This window comes from Eubalaena glacialis, chromosome X, assembly GCF_028564815.1.
Source record: "Eubalaena glacialis isolate mEubGla1 chromosome X, mEubGla1.1.hap2.+ XY, whole genome shotgun sequence".
NCBI lineage: Eukaryota > Metazoa > Chordata > Mammalia > Artiodactyla > Balaenidae > Eubalaena > Eubalaena glacialis.
Window position 1 is genome coordinate 70,162,791 of NC_083736.1, and position 18,933 is coordinate 70,181,723.

Genomic DNA, 18,933 nt, shown 5'->3' on the forward strand with positions numbered 1-18,933 from the left:
AATCAAAACTACAATGCAGTACCACCTCATACCAGTCAGAATGGCCATCATTAAAAAGTCTACAAATAACAAATGATGGAGAGGGTGTGGAGAAAAGGGAACCCTCCTACACTGTTGGTAGGAATATAAGTTGGTGTAGCCACTGTGGAAAACAGTATGGAGGTTCCTCAGAAAACTAAAATAGAATTACCATATGATCCAGCAATCCTACTCTTGGGCATATATCCAGACAAAACTATAATTCAAAAAGATACATGCACCCCTATGTTCATAGCAGCACTATTCACAATAGCCAAAACATGGAAACAACCTAAATGTCCACTGACAGATGAATGGATAAAGAAGATGTGGTACATATATACAATGAAATACTTCTTAGCCATAAAAAAGAACAAAATCATGCCATTTGCAGCAACACGCATGCAACTAGAGATCACCATACTAAGTGAAGTAACTCAGGAAGAGAAAGACAAATACCACATGATATCACTTATATGTGGAATCTAAAATATGACATAAATGAACCTATGTATGAAACAAAAACAGAATCACAGACATAGAGAGCAGACTGGTGGTTGTCAAGGGGGAAGGGGTTGGGGGAGGGATAGAGTGGGAGGTTGGGGGTAGCAGATGTAAGATTTTATATATAGAATGGATAAACAACAAGGTCCTACTGTATAGCACAGAGAACTATATTCAATATCTTATGATAGACCATAATGGAAAAGAATATTTTTAAAAAAGAATGTATATATATGTATAACTGAATCACTTTGCTGTGCAGCAGAAATCAACACAACATTGTAAGTCAACTATACCTCGATAAAAAAAAGAAGTTAGATATACAATTCTAAGAATATACACAAATAGGAAGCACATGAAAAAATGCTCAAGATTATTAATCATTAGAGCAAAATATAAATCAAAACCACAATGAGATACTATTTTACACTCTTTAGAATGGATATGATAATAATTTTTTTAAAATAAGGGTTGGCAAGGATGTAAAGAAATTGGAACTCACATACATTGCTGGTGGGAATGTAAAATGGGACAGTCAGTATGAAAAACATTTTAGTAGTAATTCAAAAAGTTAAACACAGAGTTACCAAATAACCCAGCAATTCCACTCCTAGATATATACCCAAGAGAATGAAAACATATGCCCACACTCAAAAAACTATACACAAAAGTTCATAGCAGCAATATTCATAACAGCCAAAAAGTGAAAAGTACCCAAATATCCATCAACTGATGAAGAGACAATGGGATATTATACCCCAATTAAAAGGAATGAAATATTCATCTATACTAAGCATGGATGAACCTTGGAAACTTTGTGCTAAAAAATGCAGACACAAATTCCTACATATTGGATGATTCCATTTATATATGTAAAATGTCCAAGTAGGCAAATCCACAGAGGCAGAAAGTAGATTAGTGGGTGCCAGGGGATAAAGGAAGGGGGAAATTGGGTGGTATGGGTTATCTTTTGGGGGCAATGAAAATATTCTAGAATTAGAAAGTGGTGACAATCGTACAATATTGTGCATTTAGTAAAAACTTTAAAAACTAAATTATATACTAAAATGGTTTAAATGGTTAACTTTATTTTATGTGAATTTCACCTCAATGGAAAATGCAAAATAGAGAAAGAAATTCAAGAATGTATCTAAGTAATAAAACTTTACATAAGAAATAAAACTTGTGCATGCAACCTCCAAAAACATAACGAAAATTTAATAGGCAAACTCATCTGAAAATAAAGAGATAAAGATTCTTATTATACTAAATAATACTGGGAATTCCCTGGTGGTCAAGTGGTTAGGACTCCATGCTTCCACTGCAGAGGGCACGGGTTTGATCTCTGGTGGGGGAACTAAGATCCCGCATGCCATGTGGCATGGCCAAAAAATAATAACAATACTAAATTCCCAGTAGATAAATGAATAAAAGACAAAAAAATTTTTAAAAAGGGAATATAACTGTGTAACAAAAGAAAATGGGAGAAAAAGCACTCCAACCTCACTAATCATCAAAAGAATGCACATTAAAACACTAGGAAACAGGTAACATCTCGGTCAGGCCTTCATGGGCCAGATACCACCCTGATTCAAGCAGGGTGCTGGGCTCCAAACCCAGTGGCCCCTCTGTACCATTTTTCTACGTTTGGTTAGGAAGAACCCAAGATATTTAGTGAATGAAAAAGAAATGAAATTAACAGGCATACTGCAACTAGACATTGTGTGTGGGATTTTGGTTGTTTTGGTGGAGAGCGTTGTTTTAAATAATCTTGAAACAAACTTGACTCTAGAATATAGGTACCAAGAGGGTATGGCTTCTACTTTTTGCCATAACCTTCCTTTGGAAATGAGTCAGACGTACAAAAAAATTATCATCAAGTCACTCAGTATCCTTAATCTTCAATTAGAGAATGGAACCAGAGGAAAAGATGCTACATGTCAACCAATGGCACACAATATTCCTGGTAACCAAAATTTAAAAATAAGAATGGACGATGTCATTCTACATCTTGTTCCATCAACAGATTACCAAACAGCAAAAGCGTTGTACTTTAGAAATGAAAGAGTACAGCAAACCAGCATAATGATGATTATCGCACTCATTCCTAGAATTCACAGCAATCCAACCACAAAGCCAGCTATCACGTGAATTCATACTGTAGCTGAACAAGGTCAAGACTATGGATAAATCAATGAAGCCCATTAATAGTATCTCAATATGCAAAAATTAAAACAAGAGGATACAATCAGAACTTTTTTGATCTCTGAAGGACAGCATTCTTAGGAATGAACATATTTGTGTAATATTACACATTATGAGACCAGCTAGAAGTCCAATGGTGAAAAAAAAATTGATACTTAAAAAATTTGCCCACTCATTTGAAAAATCTTCTCTAAGGGCAGATGTGATATTTGGAAATAGCCAAATGTCATTTAGAGTCAAGTATGGTGAATAAGGAAAGATTATCAGGTGCATTAAAATTAGTTTTTGCCAAAATCCAAAGTATTCCTGAAGACTTAATTTCTTGCATGTCTTCTAAATTGGTTACAAAAGGAGAGTTCTTGAAGTATCCTCAGGAATGACATCATGATTGGTTTCAGTATGGCCTCCAAGGGTGACTATTTAGAAGGGAAATATTCATTCATTTATAAAAGCTCTGATGTCAGCTTTTAAAATCTGCCTCATTTCTAGAGTCATACATTGGAGATGGTCCTTGGAATTAAGTCTTATTTGTGGAAATGATATTTTAAACACACCAAATAAACTGTTTAAAAGACAACACTTATCAACCCTTTTGTAAATTGAAGGATCTTTTCCTAAGGCAAAACTGCACACATTAACTTATCAGTTTTATAATTGTGAACTATTCTAAGTTATTTTTATTAAATCCAGACGTGGCTGTCACTCTCTTCCTCCTCCACCAAAATGTGAAGCTTACTCCACCAGTACTATACATTACTTAATTCTAGGTTCTAGGTATAAGTCCTTAAAATGATCCTTAAGAGTAGTTAAAAATCTTGATTGAAGAAGAATCTGATCAGCCTTCATACTCACAAACACACAATTACAACATGGGCTTGATGTAAATGACCAATGACATCTAATCTACCTATCTTCAAGAGGAACAAAAAAATTCTAAATTCCTAATGTAAGCTAACCATATCATAAATGACTGGATTTCAGACAAGTTTTAAGTACTAATGTCAGTGTTTTTAACTATGGGCCATTTTCTTCACCCTGAATGTTTTACAACATTTCTTCCATGAGAAATGTGGAGTTCTAAAAATTACTAGTGTTTCACCTCTTTTGCATTATTTGGAGAAGTATATGTGTAAAGGAGCTAGCCTTTTTTAAATTAAACTTTTCATTTTGAGATAATCGTAGATTCACATGCAGTTGTAAGAAAGATCCTGTGTATGCATTACCCAGTCTTCCACAATGGTAACATCCTAAACTATTTTTCAGGAATTCCCTGGTTGGCCAGCGGTTAGAACACAGTGCTTTCCCTACTGCGGGCCCAAGTTCAATCCCTGTTTGGGGAACTAATATCCCACGAGCCTCACGGCATGGCCAAACAAAAACAAAACAAAAACTATTTTTCATTTTCACCCATTCATCTACCCGCTCGCACAGATGGGTGGCTGTCTTCTAGCAATGGACCATATAGATTCTCTAAAATTTGGACATATGTTCATGAGTATACTGACCAAAAATGGTCTTTTTTATAAACAAATCATTGGTAATTAACTTCACATTTTTGTTCACTTAACAACTGTTTAAAATAGCATATTATAATCCAAACTGGAAAGGAAGAGTAAACTTATCTTTGTCCACAGATGACATCTTACATGTAGAAAACCTTAAAGATACCACAAAAAATTCTTAACAGTTAATACACAAATTCAGTAAAGTTGGTGGATACAAAATTCACACTCAAAAATCAGCTGCATTTTTCCACGCTAACAATGAACAATCCAAAAAGGAAATTAAAAAAACAATGCCATTTACAATAGCATCAAGAAGAATTAAGTATTTAAGAATAAATTTAACCAAGGAGTTGAAAGACTTATGGAAAGCTGCAAAACAGCAATACTTTCACTGCTGAAAGAAATTAAAGACACAAATAAATATTGTTAAGATGACAATACTACCCAAAGTGATCTAGAGAGTCAATTCAACTCCTATCAAAATCCCAACAGTTTTTTCACAGACATAGTAAATTCCATCCTAAAATTCATGATGAATCTCAAGGAATCTTGAACAGCCAAAACAGTTGTGAAATACAACAAAATTAAAGAACTCACAATTCCTGACCTCAAAACTAACTGCAAAAGCAACAAGGATTTACTGTATAACACAGAGAACTACATTCAATATCATGTAATAACCTATAATGGAAAATAATCTGAAAAAAAAAAATATATATATATAAAAACTGAACTACCTTCCTGTAAACCTGAAACTAACACAATATGGTAAATCAACTATACTTAAATTTAAAAAAAAAACTAACTGCAGAGCTAAAATAATCAAAACAGTATGGTACTGGCAAAAGGACAATCATATAGAACAATGGAATAGAGAACCCAGAAATAAAGCCTTGCATATATGTGGTCAACTGATTTTCAAGAAGGGTATCAGCAACATTCAATGGGAAAAGGACAGTCTTTTCAACATGGGGTGCTGGGAAAAATGAATAACCAAATGCAAAAGAATAAAGTGGACACCTGTGTCACACCACATACAAAAATTAACTCAAGATGCATCAAAGACCTAAAAATAGTAGCTAAAACTATGAAACTCTTTAAAGAAAATAGAGGGGGAATCTTCATGACATCGGATTTGGTCATGCTTTCCTGAATATGATACCAAAAGCAGAGACAACAACAACAAAATAAACTGGATTTCATCAAAATGAAAAACTTTTGTGCATCAAAGGTCACCATCAAGAGAAAAAAAGACAATCCACAAAATGGGAGAAAGTATTTCTGAATCATATATCTGAAATGGTATTGATAACCAGAAAACATAAAGAAATCCTATAACTCAAGTACAAAAAAACCAAACAACCAAATACAAAAATGGGCAAAGGCACAGCAATCAGATAAGAAAAAGAAATAAAAGGTATCCGAATTGGAAGAGAAGAGGTAAAATTGTGATTATATGCAGATGACATGATACTCTATACAAATATTCCTAAAGAGGCCACAAAAAAACTATTAGAACTAATAAATGAATTGAGCAAGGTAGAAAGATACAAGATTAATATACAGATAGTTATTGCATTTCTGGGGACTTCCCTGGTGGTCCAGTGGCTAAGACTCTGTGCTCCCAATGCAGGGGGCCCTGGTTCAATCCCTGGTCACAGAACTAGATCCCACATGCCGCAACTAAAAAGATCCCACATGCCGCAACTAAAGATCCTGCATGCCACAACGAAGATCCCGCACACGGCAATGAAGATCCCACGTGCCGCAACTAAGACCCGATGCAGCCAAATAAATAAATAAATATTTTTTAAAAAAAAGAAAAAAGAAATCTGTTGCACTTCTTTACACTAATAATGAAATATCAGAAAGAGAAAGTAAAAAAATCCAATTTAAAATAGCATCCAAGGAGTTCCCAAGCAGTCCAGTGGTTAGGACTCAGTGCTTTCACTGCCGTGGCCTGGGTTCAATCCCTGTTCTGAAACTAAGATCCTGCAAACCGAACGGTGCACCCAAAGAAATAAACAAAACTTAAAATTAAGATAATTTTTAAAAATAAATAATATGACATAATAGCATACAAAAAAATAAAATACCTAGGAAAAAAACCTAGGAGGTGAAAGACCTATACCCTGAGAACTATAAAACACGGAAGAAGGAAACTGAGAACTAGGAAAAAGGAAACTGAAGTTGACTCAAAGAAATGGAAAGATATTCCATGCTATTGGTTTGGAAGAATAAATATTGGTAAAATGGCCATACTATCCTAAGCAGTCTACAGATTTAATACGATTCTTATAAAATTACCCATGACATTCTTCACAGGACTAGACTACATAATCCTAAAAGTAACAGGGAACCACAAAAGACCTGGAATTGCCAAAGCAATCCTAAGGGAAAAGAACAAAGCTGGAGGCATAACTCTCCCAAATTTCAAACAATACTATAAAGCTACAGTAATAAAAAACAGTGTGGTACTGGCACAAAAACAGACATATAGATCAATGTAACACAATAGAGAGCCCAGAAATAAACCCACACACCTAGGGTCAATCAACCTTCAACAAAGGAGGCAAGAATATATAATGGAGAAAAGACAGTCTCTTCAACAAGTGGTGTTGGGAAAGCTGGACAACCTCATGTAAATCAATGAAGTTAGAACATTCCCTCATACCATATACAAAAAAAACGTAAAATAAAGACCTAAACATGAGACACGACACCATAAAACTCCTAGAAGAGAGCATAGGTAAAACATTCTCTGACAAATCATACCAATGTTTTCTTAGATCACTCTGCCAAGGCAATAGAAATATAAAACAAAAATAATAAAATGGGACCTAATCAAACTTAAAACCTTTTACACAACAAAGGAAACCATGAACAAAGTAAAAAGAAAACCTACGGACTCAGAAAAAATATGTGCATGTGATGCGACCAACAAGGGATTAATGTCAAAAACATACAAACAGCTCATACAACTCAATAGAAAAAAAACAAACAACCCAATCAAAAAATGAGCAGAAGACCAAAACAGACATTTCTCCAAAAAAGAAATGGACAACAGGCACATGAAAAGATGCTCAACATTGCTAATTGTTAGAGAAAAGCAAATCAAAACTACAATGAGGTATCACCTCACACCAGTCAGAATGGCCATCAGCAAAAGTCTACAAATAGTAAATGCTGGAGAGGATGTGGAGAAAAGGGAACCTTCCTATACTGATGGTGGGAATGTAAACTGGTGCAGCCACTATAAAAAACAGTATGGAGGTTCCTTCAAAACTAAAACTACAGTTACCATACAATCCAGCAATCCCACTCCTGGGCATATATCTGGAAAAGACGAAAACTCTAATTCAAAAACATACATGCAGCACAATGTTCATAACAGGACGATTTACAATAGCCAAGACATGGAAGCAACCTAATTGTCCATCAACAGATGAATGGATAAAGAACATGTGGTACATATACACAATGGTATATCACTCAGCCATAAAAAAGGAATGAAATAATGCCATTTGCAGCAACATGGATGGAGCTAGAGATTATCATACTGAGACAGAAAAAGGCTAATATTATATAATACTACATTTGTGTGAAATCTAAAAAATAATACAAATGAATCTAAATATAAAATAGAAACAAACTCACAGACATAGAAAACAAACTTATGGTTACCAAAGGGTAAGGGGGAGGGATAAATTAGGAGTATGGGATTATGAGATACACACCACTATATATAAAACAAACAACAAGGATTTACTGTATACCACAGGGAACAATACTGAATATCTTGTAATAACCTATAATGGAAAAGAATCTGAAAAATAATACATATATACATACACATGTATACATATGGGGTTGGCCAAAGAGTTCATTCGGTTTTTTGCGTAAGATGGCTCTAGTAGCACTTAGTCATCTTTAACTTCATTCAAAACAATTTTGTTAGACTGTATTGTGACAGCTGTCATATCAGCACGCATTTAAAAAACGACTTACTAAAATTGGTGAATTTTTGTGTAGCCATTTTAATATTGAACATGGATTAAAAAAGCAACATTTTTGGCATAATATGCTTTATTATTTCAAGAAAGGTAAAAATGCAACTGAAATGCACAAAAAGATATGTTCCATGTATGGAGAAGGTGCTGTGACTGATCGAATGTGTCAAAAGTGATTTACGAAGTTTCGTGTTACAGATTTCTTGCTGGATGATGCTCCACGATCGGGTAGGCCAGTTGAAGTTGATAGCGATCAAGACATTAACTGAGAACAATCAACATTATACCACGTGGGAGATAGCCAACATACTCAAAATGTCCAAATCAAGCGTTGAAAATCATCTGTACCAGCTTGGTTATGTGAATTGCTTTGATGTTTGGGTTCCACATAACTTAAGCGAAAAAAACCTTCTTGACGGTGTTTCCACATGCGATTCTCTACTTAAACGTAATGAAAATGTTCCATTTTTAAAACAAATTGTGACAGGCGATGAAAAGTGGATACTGTACAACAATGTGGAACAGAAGAGATTGTGGGGCAAGCGAAATGAACCACCACTAGCCACACCAAAGGTCAGTCTTCATCCAAAGGTGATGTTGTGTATATGGTGGGATTGGAAGGGAGTCCTCTATTATGAGCTCCTTCCGGAAAACCAAACGATTAATTCCAACAAGTTCTGCTCCCAATTAGACCAACTGAAAGTGGCACTCGATGAAAAGCGTCCAGAATTAGTCAACAGAAAACGCATAATCTTCCATCAGGATAACGCAAGCCAGCATGTTTCTTTGATGACCAGACAAAAACTGTTACAGCTTGGCTGGGAAGTTCTGATTCATCTGCTGCATTCACCAGATATTGCATCTTCAGATTTCCATTTATTTTGGTCTTTACAAAATTCTCTTAATGGAAATAATTTCAGTTCCCTGAAAGACTGTAAAAGGCACATGGAACAGTTCTTTGCTCAAAAAGATAAAAAGTTTTGGGAAGACAGAATTATGAAGTTGCCTGAAAAATGGCAGACGGTAGTGGAACAAAACGGTGACTACGTTGTTCAATACAGTTCTTGGTGAAAATTAAAAATGTGTCTTTTTTATTTTTACTTAAAAACTGAAGGAACATTTTGGCCAACCCATTATATACACATATATATATGTGTATGTATATATATGTATGTATATGTATAACTGAATCACTTTTCTGTACACCTGAAAGTAACACAATATTTTAAATCAACATACTTCAATAAAAAATAAAATAAAATATGCAGTTCAACAAAAAAAAATTAATGGGCAAAGGACTTGAATAGACATTTCTCCAAAGACATACAAATATCCAATAAACACAAAAGGATGTTCTACATCACTAGTCATTAGGGAAATACAAATTAGAACCATAATGAGATAACACTTCACACCCGTTAAGAGGCTATTAACCCCCACCCACGCAAAAAAACGAGTAAAGAAAATAACAAGTGTTGGTGAGGATGTGGAGAAACTGGAACCCTGAGTGTGATGCTGTTAGGAATATCAAATGGTGCACCCACTGTGGAAAAACAGTATAGCAGTACCTCAAAAAGATAAACATAGAACTGCCATATGATCCAGTAATTCTACTTCTAAGTATATACCAAAAGAAATGAAAGCTGGGACCCAAACAGATACTTATACATCAATGTCCATAACAGCATTATTCACAAGAGCCAAAAAGGGAAAATAACCAATATGTCCATCAACAACAGATGAATGGATAAGTAAAATTTAATATACTGGGTGGGCCAAAAAATGCCTTCAGTTTTTTAAGGAAAAATAAAAGACACATTTTTCATTTTCACCAAGAACTTTATTGAACAACGTAGTCACCATTTTGTTCCACTACCTTCTGACATTTTTCAGGCAACCTTATAATTCCATCTTCCCAAAACTTTTTATCTTTTTGAGCAAAGAACTGTTCCACGTGCCTTTTACAGTCTTCCAGAGAATTGAAATTTTTTCCATTAAGAGAATTTTGTAAAGATCGAAATAAATGGAAATCCGAAGGTGCAGTGTCTGGTGAATACGGCGGATGAATCAGAACTTCCCAGCCAAGCTGTAACAGTTTTTGTCTGGTCATCAAAGAAACATGCTGGCTTGCGTTATCCTGATGGAAGATTATGCGTTTTCTGTTGACTAATTCTGGACGCTTTTCATCGAGTGCTGCTCTCAGTTGGTCTAATTGGAAGCAGAACTTGTTGGAATTAATTGTTTGGTTTTCCGGAAGGAGCTCATAATAGAGGACTCCCTTCCAATCCCACCATATACACAACATCACCTTCTTTGGATGAAGACTGACCTTTGGTGTAGTTGGTGGTGGTTCATTTCGCTTGCCCCGTGATCTCTTCCGTTCCACATTACTATACAGTATCTACTTTTCATCGCCTGTCACAATTTGTTTTAAAAATGGAACATTTTCGTTACGTTTAAGTAGAGAATCGCACGTGGAAACACAGTCAAGGTTCTTTTTTGCTTAAGTTATGTGGAACCCAAACATCAAAGCAATTCACATAACCAAGCTGGTGCAAATGATTTTCAACACTTGATTTGGACATTTTGAGTATGTCGGCTATCTCCCACGTGGTGAAACGTTGATTGTTCTCAGTTAATGTCTCGATTTGATCGCTGTCAACTTCAACTGGCCTACCTGACCGGGGAGCATCATCCAGCAAGAAATCTCTAGCACAAAACTTCACAAACCACTTTTGATACATTCGATCAGTCACAGCACCTTCTCCATACACTGAACATATCTTTTTGTGCATTTCAGTTGCATTTTTACCTTTCTTGAAATAATAAAGCATATTATGCCAAAAATGTTGCTTTTTTTATCCATGTTCGATATTAAAATGGCTACCAAAAAATTCACCAATTTTGATAAGTCTTTTTTTGAATGCATGCTAATATGACAGCTGTCACAATACAATCTAACAAAATTGTTTCGAATGAAGTTAAAGACAACTAAGTGCTACTAGAGCCATCTTATGGAAAAAACTGAACAAACCTTTGCGCCAACCCAATACACATGGTATAAAAGGAATGATATTCCTTAAAAAGGAATGAAATTCTGATACATGCTACACCACAGATGAACTTTGAAAACATTATACTAACGAAAATAAGCCAGGCACAACAAAAGGCGAAACATTGTATAATTCCACTTAGATGAGGGTCCTAGAGTAGTCAAATTCACAGAGACAGAAAGCACAATACAGGGCTGGAGGGGGGAGGGAATGCAGAGTTATTGTTTAATGGGTACAGAGTTTCTGTTTTGGAGATGATGGAAAAAGATCTGGAAATGGAGAGTGTGGATGGTTACAAAGGACTGCCAATGTAGTTAATGCCACTGAATCGTACCCTTAAAAATGATTAAAACAGTAAATTTTTAAAAGATATTTGATATATCAGGCAAATATTAAAAGAAAGCTTGTGCTGTGTGTGGCCACTAAAGCTATGAATGAAGACATGTACAAACTGCAGTACTGTTTGTACTAAAGAAAATTTGAAAATAACCTAATTATCCATAAAAAACAGGACAGACAGATTATACATTCACATGACGGATGACCATATATGAATTAAATGAATGAACTAGAGCCGTATGTATCAATATAGATACATCAGAAAATAGTTCAAATGGAACTTAAGCTTTAGCTACAATATTCTAATAACTTAAAGTCTGAAGGAAATGTAATTAATTTTAACTAGCACATTATTTTAATAATAAAAGCAACTTAGCTTGCAGGAAGTACCTGAGGAGTCCTAAGTGGAGCTAGTTTGCACCTCCTGGCTCAGGAGAATGGGGGTCAGGGGTTAGAAGGGCTAAGGCAAAGCACCCCTCCCAGGACCAAGTGCCCTGCTTCCCACACAAGACACTGTTCCCAAGGCCAACCATGGCTACCATTCAGCAGCTAATAGGAAAATGGCTCTGATGAATATATGAAGGAAGAGTAAAGACTTTGAGGAATACATGAAGGCAAGAGGAGTGGGATTGGCACTGTGAAAAATGGATGCAATGGCCAAGCCAGACTGTGTCATCACTTCTGACAGCAAATCTCTCACCATAAAAACTGAAAGCACCTTCAAAACACAGTTTTCTTGAAAACTGGAAGAGAAGTTTGAAGAAACTACAGCTGTTGGTAGAAAAACTCAGACTGTCTTCAACTGAGAATGCATTATGAACAATGTAACCTGTACTAGGATTATGAAAAGGTATCATAAAAATTGCAACATCACTTTAGAGAGGAACTAGCTTGTTAAACAAGCTCAGTTCGATGAGCAAATCTTCACAATACTTCTTTTTTTCATTACTGTATTCTATTATCTCTATCACACACAATTTGCATGCCACTATTTCCAAGCACTGACTTAATTAGGATCATCCCAACATAGAAAATCCCAAAGATGCCACCAAAAAAAACTACTAGAGCTCATTAATTTGGTAAAGATGTTGGATACAAAATCAATATACAGTAATCTGTTGCATTTCATAAAATAACAATGAACTATCAGAAAGGGAGATTAAGAAAACAATCCCATTTACCATCACATAACAAAGAATAAAACACCTAGAAATAAATCTCACTAAGGAGGTAAAAAACCTATACTCAGAAAACTGTAAGACACTGATGAAAGAAAATGAACATGACACAAACAGATGGAAAGATATACCATGTTCATGGGTTGGAAGAATTAATATTGTTAAAATGACCATACTACCGAAGGCAATCTAGAGATTCAATGAAATCCCTACCAAAATACCAATGGCATTTTTCACAGAACTAGAACAAATAATTCTAAAATTTGTATGTATATACAAAAGACCCAGAATAGCCAAAGCAATCTTGAGAAAGAAGAACAGAGCTGGAGGTATCACACTCCCTGACTTAAAACTATACTACAAAGCTACAGCAATCAAAACATTATGGTAACGGCACAGAAACAGACACATTGATCAATGGAATAGAATAAAGAGCCCAGAAGTAAACCCATGCACTTATGATCAATTAATCTATCACAAAAGAGACAAGAATATACAATGGAAAAAAGGGAGTCTCTTCAGTAAGTGGTGCAGGAAAACTGGACAGCTACATGTAAAAGAACAGAATCAGAACATATTCTCACAACATATACAAAAAAAACGTAAAATAGATTAAAAACCTAAATATAAGAGTGGAAAACATAAAACTCCTAGAAGAAAACATAGACAGAAGATTCTTTGACATAAATCATAGCAATTTTTTTTGGATCTGTCTCTTAAGGCAAAGGAAACAAAAGCAAAAATAAACAAATGGGACCTAATTAAACTTAAAAGCTTTTGCACAACAAAGGAAACCATCAACAAAATGAAAAGACAACTTACAGAATGGGAGAAAATATTTGCAAATGATATGACTGATAAGGGGTTAATACCCAAAATACATAAACAGCTCATATAACTCAATATTAGGAAAAAAACCAAGAAAGATAAAAAATGGGTAGAAAACCTGAATAGACATTTTTCCAAAGATATACAGATAACAAACAGGAACATGAAAAGATGCTCAACATGACTAATCATCAGAGAAATGCAAATCAAAACCACAGTGAGGGACTTCCCTCGTGGCACAGTGGTTAAGAATCTGCCTGCCAATGCAAGGGACATGGGTTCAATCCCTGGTCTGGGAAGATCCCACATGCTATGGAGCAGCTAAGCCTGAGAGCCACAACTACTGAGCCCACGAGCCACAACTACTGAAACCCGCGTGCTTAGAGCCCGTGCTATGCAACAAGAGAAGCCACAACAATCAGAAGGCCGCGCACCGCAATGAAGAGTAGCCCCCACTCGCCGCAACTAGAGAAAGCCCACACGCAGCAACGAAGACCCAATGCAGCCAAAAATAAATAAATAAAATAAATTTTTTTAAAAAACCCACAATGAGATGTCACCTCGTACCTGTAGAATGGCTATCGTGAAAACATCTACAAATAACCCATGTTGGAGAGGATGCAGAAGAAAGGGGACCCTAGTACACTGTTGGTGGGAATATAAATTGATGCAGCCACTATAAAAAACAGTATGGAGATCCCGCAGAAAACTAAATGTAGAACTGCCATATCATCCAGCAATTCCAATCCTGGGTATACATCCAAAGAAAACAAAAACACGAATTTGAAAGGATACATGCACCCCAGTGTTCAGAGCAGTATTACTTACAATGGCCAAGATATGGAAGCAACCTAATTTCCATAAACAGATGAATGGATAAGGAAGATGTGGTATATATACACAATGGAATACTACTCAGCCATTAAAAAAAATGAAGATTTTGCCATGTGCAAAAACATGGATGGACCTGGAGAGTATTATGCTTAGTGACATAACTCAGAGAAAGACAGACACTGCATGTTGTCACTTATATGTAGAATCCAAAAAATAAAATGAATGAATGCAACAAAACAGAAACAGTTTCACAGACATAGAGAACAAGTTAGTAGTTACCAGAGGGAAAGGGGAGGAGCAAAATAGGAGTAGGGGATTAAGAAGTAGAAACTACTATACATAAAATAATTAAGCTACAAGGATATATTGTACAGCACAAGGAATACAGCCAATATTTTATAATAACTTTAAATGGAGTATAATCTATAAAAATATTGGATCACTATGTTGTACACCTGACACTAATATTGTAAATCAACTATACTTAAATTAAAAAGTTAGAATCAGAGATCAGATCAAGATGGCAGAGGAGTAGGACGTGGAGCTCACCTTCTCCCACAAATACATCAAAAAAACATCTACATGTGGAACAATTCTCACAGAACATCTACCAAACACTGGCAGAAGGCCTCAGACTTCCAAAAAGGCAAGAAAATCTCCACGTAACTGGGTAGGGCAAAAGAAAAAAGCAGAAAAGAAGAGAGAAAGGAATCGGGACAGGACCTGTGCCCCTGGGAGCGAACTGTGAAAAGAGAAAAGGTCTCTGAAGACCAGGAAGTTCCCTCACTGGCGGGGAGACCAGCCAGGACAAAGGGCGAGATTCAGAGCCTCGAAGAAGAGCACAACAACTGGTTTACAGAGGGCAAAGCAAAGAGAGACCTGCACAGACAGACAGTGCTGCCCAGCACTCCCCAGCCTGAGATGCTCATCCACTGGGGAAGGTGGGGGCTGGGCGCTGAGCCTCAGGATTTGGAGGTCAGACCCAGAGGAGAGGACTGGGGTTGGCTGCATGGAGACAGCCTGAAGGGGCTAGGGTGTGGTGTGGAAGGTCTGGGCCCACCAGAGAGGCAAGGCGACACTGTTGGGGGGCGTGCTGCCATAGGAGCGTCCTTCTCCACACACACTCTCAGGCACTGCCTACACGAGCTCTGGGGGCGGGCATGAGCTGCCGCTGCCATCTCAGACTCCAGAGGCGGGCACAGACCAATGCCACTGCCGAGGGTCCCGCTACTGGGAGCCAACCACTGCCCCCGCCTTACTTGGAGCGTGCACAAGCCACGCACCTGCACACCCCCTATCAAGGGGATAATGGCCAGCAAACACTGAGGAAAGAGACTGCAAGGATCCAAACCGAAAACAGCCCTCACGCCAAAAAATATTAAACCCATACGAGCTATGCAGGAATGCTCCCGCATATAAATAGGGCTCCAAGACTACAGGATATAATTGTTTCTCCTAAACTCACAGAATAAGATAAACATAAGCAAAGTGAAGAAGCAGAGGAACCACTCCCAGTTAAAAAACCAAGAGAATTCCCCTGAAGAAACAATGAAACAGACCTTTTCAGTCTAATAGACACGACTTCAAAAAGGAGGTAATGAAAATACTGAAGGAATTAAGAAAGGTTATTGACAGAAATGCAGATTATTGTAAAAAGGAACTAGAAACTATAAGGAGGAGACAAGAAAAATTAGAAAATTCATTTGCCAAGATGAAAGCCGATCTAAAGGCAATGAATAGCAGAATGAATAATGCAGAAAAAAGAATAAGTGATCTGGAAGATAGAAAAATGGAATTTACCGAAGCAAAACAGCAGACAGAAAACCAAATGAAAAAAAAAGAAAGCAGTATAAGAGACCTAGGGGATAATATATAGCGTCCCAATCTACTAATAGGGATTCCAGAAGGAGAAGAAAGAGAAAAGGGAACTGAAAATGTATTTGAATAAATTACAGCTGGAAACTTCCCAAGCCTAAAGAAGGAAAAAGATATCCAGATACAGGAAGAACAGAGAGTCCCAAACAAGATGAACCCAAGCAGACCTACACCAAGACATATTATAATAAAGATAGCAAAAGTTAAAGATAAAGAGAGAATTCTAAAGGCAGCAAGAGAAAAACAAAGAATTAATTAAAAGGGAAGCCCCATAAGGCTATCAGCTGATTGCTCAACAGAAACACCACAGGCCAGAAGGCAGTGGGAAAATATATCCAAAGTCTTGAAAGGGAAAAATCTGCAACCTAGAATACTCTACCCAGCAAGATTATCATTTAGAATAGTAGGAGAAATAAAGAACTTCTCAGACAAGCAAAAACTAAAAGAATACAGCAATACTAAACCTAACCTAAAAGAAATATTGATAGATCTTCTCTAAATATTAAAGAAGCAAGAAGATATAGGAAGGAGGAATTCAAAATTTGAAAGTAAATCACTTTAATTAGCCAGTAAACAGATCAAAAAGAGAAAGAGAAAAAAAAAACCTATTTGTGAAAGCGATAATAAACACCAGGAACAGCAAAAGGATAAACACGAAGATGTAAAAAAGGACATCAAAATCATAAAATGCGGGGAAGAAGAGTAATAAAATGAAGCTCCTTTTGTTTTTTTTTTTTTAAGAATGTGTTTGAGCCTATATGTCTAAAGCAAGTAGACATAGGAAGGGGTTAAGATACTTGAAAAACAGAACAAACACAAATCAAAAACACAATACATTCACAAAAACCAAGAAGAAGAGCACACAAGCATAAAATAAAAGGAAATCATCAAACCACAAAAAGAAAAAGAAAGGATCAGGGAAGAAACAAAGAATCAACTGGAAAACAAGGTTTAATATGGCAATAAATACATATGTATCAATAATTACCTTAAATGTCAATGCTCCGATCAAAAGACATAGAGCGGCAGACTGGATAAAAAAACAAGAGCCTACAATATGCTGCCTACAAGAGACCCACCTTATGGCAAAGGACACACATAGATTGAAAGTGAGGGGATGGAAAAAGATATTTCATGGAAATGGAAATGAAAAGAAAGTGAGAGTTGTAATACTCATATCAGATAAAATAGACTTTAAAGCAAAGGCTGTAAAGAAAGATAAAGATGGACACTATATAACGATAAAAGGATCAATACAAGAGGAGGATTTTACACTCATCAACATATATGCACCTAATATAGGAGCACCCAAATACATAAAACAAATACTAACAGACATCAAGGGAGAAATTGATGGGAATACAATAATGGTAAGAGACTTTAACACCCCACTCACATCGATGGACAGATCTTCTAGACAGAAAATCAATAAGGCAACAGAGATCCCAAATGATACAATAGAACAGTTAGACTTAATTGACATTTTCAGGACATTACATCCAAAAAAAAAAAGACAGAATACACATTCTTTTCAAGTGCACATAAACATTCTCTAGGATTGACCACATGCTACGGCACAAAACTAACCTCAACAAATTTAAGACTATAGAAGTTATTTCAAGCAACTTCTCTGACCACAAAGGCATGAAACTAGAAATCAACCAAAGGAAAAGAAATGGGAAGTTCATAGTGATACAAGCCTTCCTCAAAAACCAAGAAAAACAATGTTTTTTTGTGACATAATAAATCCACTGCATTACTCCTAAGTGCATGTGTTTTTTTTAGGTTTAAAATTATCATATGTGTTTATAATGCATTATAAAATATACAGTTCATTTATTTCTTAGTATCTGTAACTTCACTTATAAATTAACTAGTAATTCACAATTGGCTTTTCACTAATCCAACAGATTTTCTACACTTCCTTTATTTACCACAAGTTTATTATTCACGTAAGTGTTTAAAATCTTCTAACTTATGTCCTTATTCAAGTAAAAAATTATAAGAAATCCTTTTAACAGCTGCCCAGTATTAACTATGTAAGCATATAATATAAAGCCTAATTCCCTATAAACTTTTTATGCCTTGATTTTACTCCCAAATGTGATAAAGGTCCATACAGGTTTCTACTATGCCAATGAGTATCAACCACTGGAAGATCAAGTGTTAGGGTAAAAGGTGGAAATTTTCTTAGTGAGTCCACGCTGCCTTGGGTTTCCTTACATAACCTTGACAAATTTTAACATGCATTTTATACACGCTGGCTTGATTTAAACCTCATGAAACCTCGCTCCTTATTACAGGGAACTGAGGCTCAGAAAGGCACTTATTTGCTAAATACAGTAAGGGAATTAAATAATTTGCACTTGCGTTGGAAAATCAGGAATAGAAGAAATAAAGGCTCTGGCACCTACAGCTACAGCACACATTAAACACAGCCCCATTCCTAGCCAGATTAACATAAAATCTCACACTAAAAGTCTGATTTCCTATTACCAGAAATATCACATGGAGCTTTCAAAAAAATTACAAGTCCTGCTAAAAGGCAAGAAAAAACACAATCTAAAGACAGAAAGAGAGCATG

At 36.0% G+C, this 18,933-nt stretch overlaps 1 protein-coding gene across 7 annotated transcripts in view; it reads right to left on the bottom strand.

Annotated features, from left to right (window-relative positions):
* ATRX (ATRX chromatin remodeler) overlaps window positions 1-18,933 on the bottom strand; it is a 226,093-nt gene that overhangs the window by 182,064 nt on the left and 25,096 nt on the right. The window contains exon 3 of one of the 7 annotated variants that reach the window (XM_061179481.1): window positions 4,596-4,626. The exons of the other annotated variants lie outside the window; for them this stretch is intronic. Coding sequence (XP_061035464.1) covers window positions 4,596-4,626 — 31 coding nt within the window. The remainder of the gene's footprint in view (window positions 1-4,595; window positions 4,627-18,933) is intronic. 7 annotated transcript variants of the gene reach the window in all.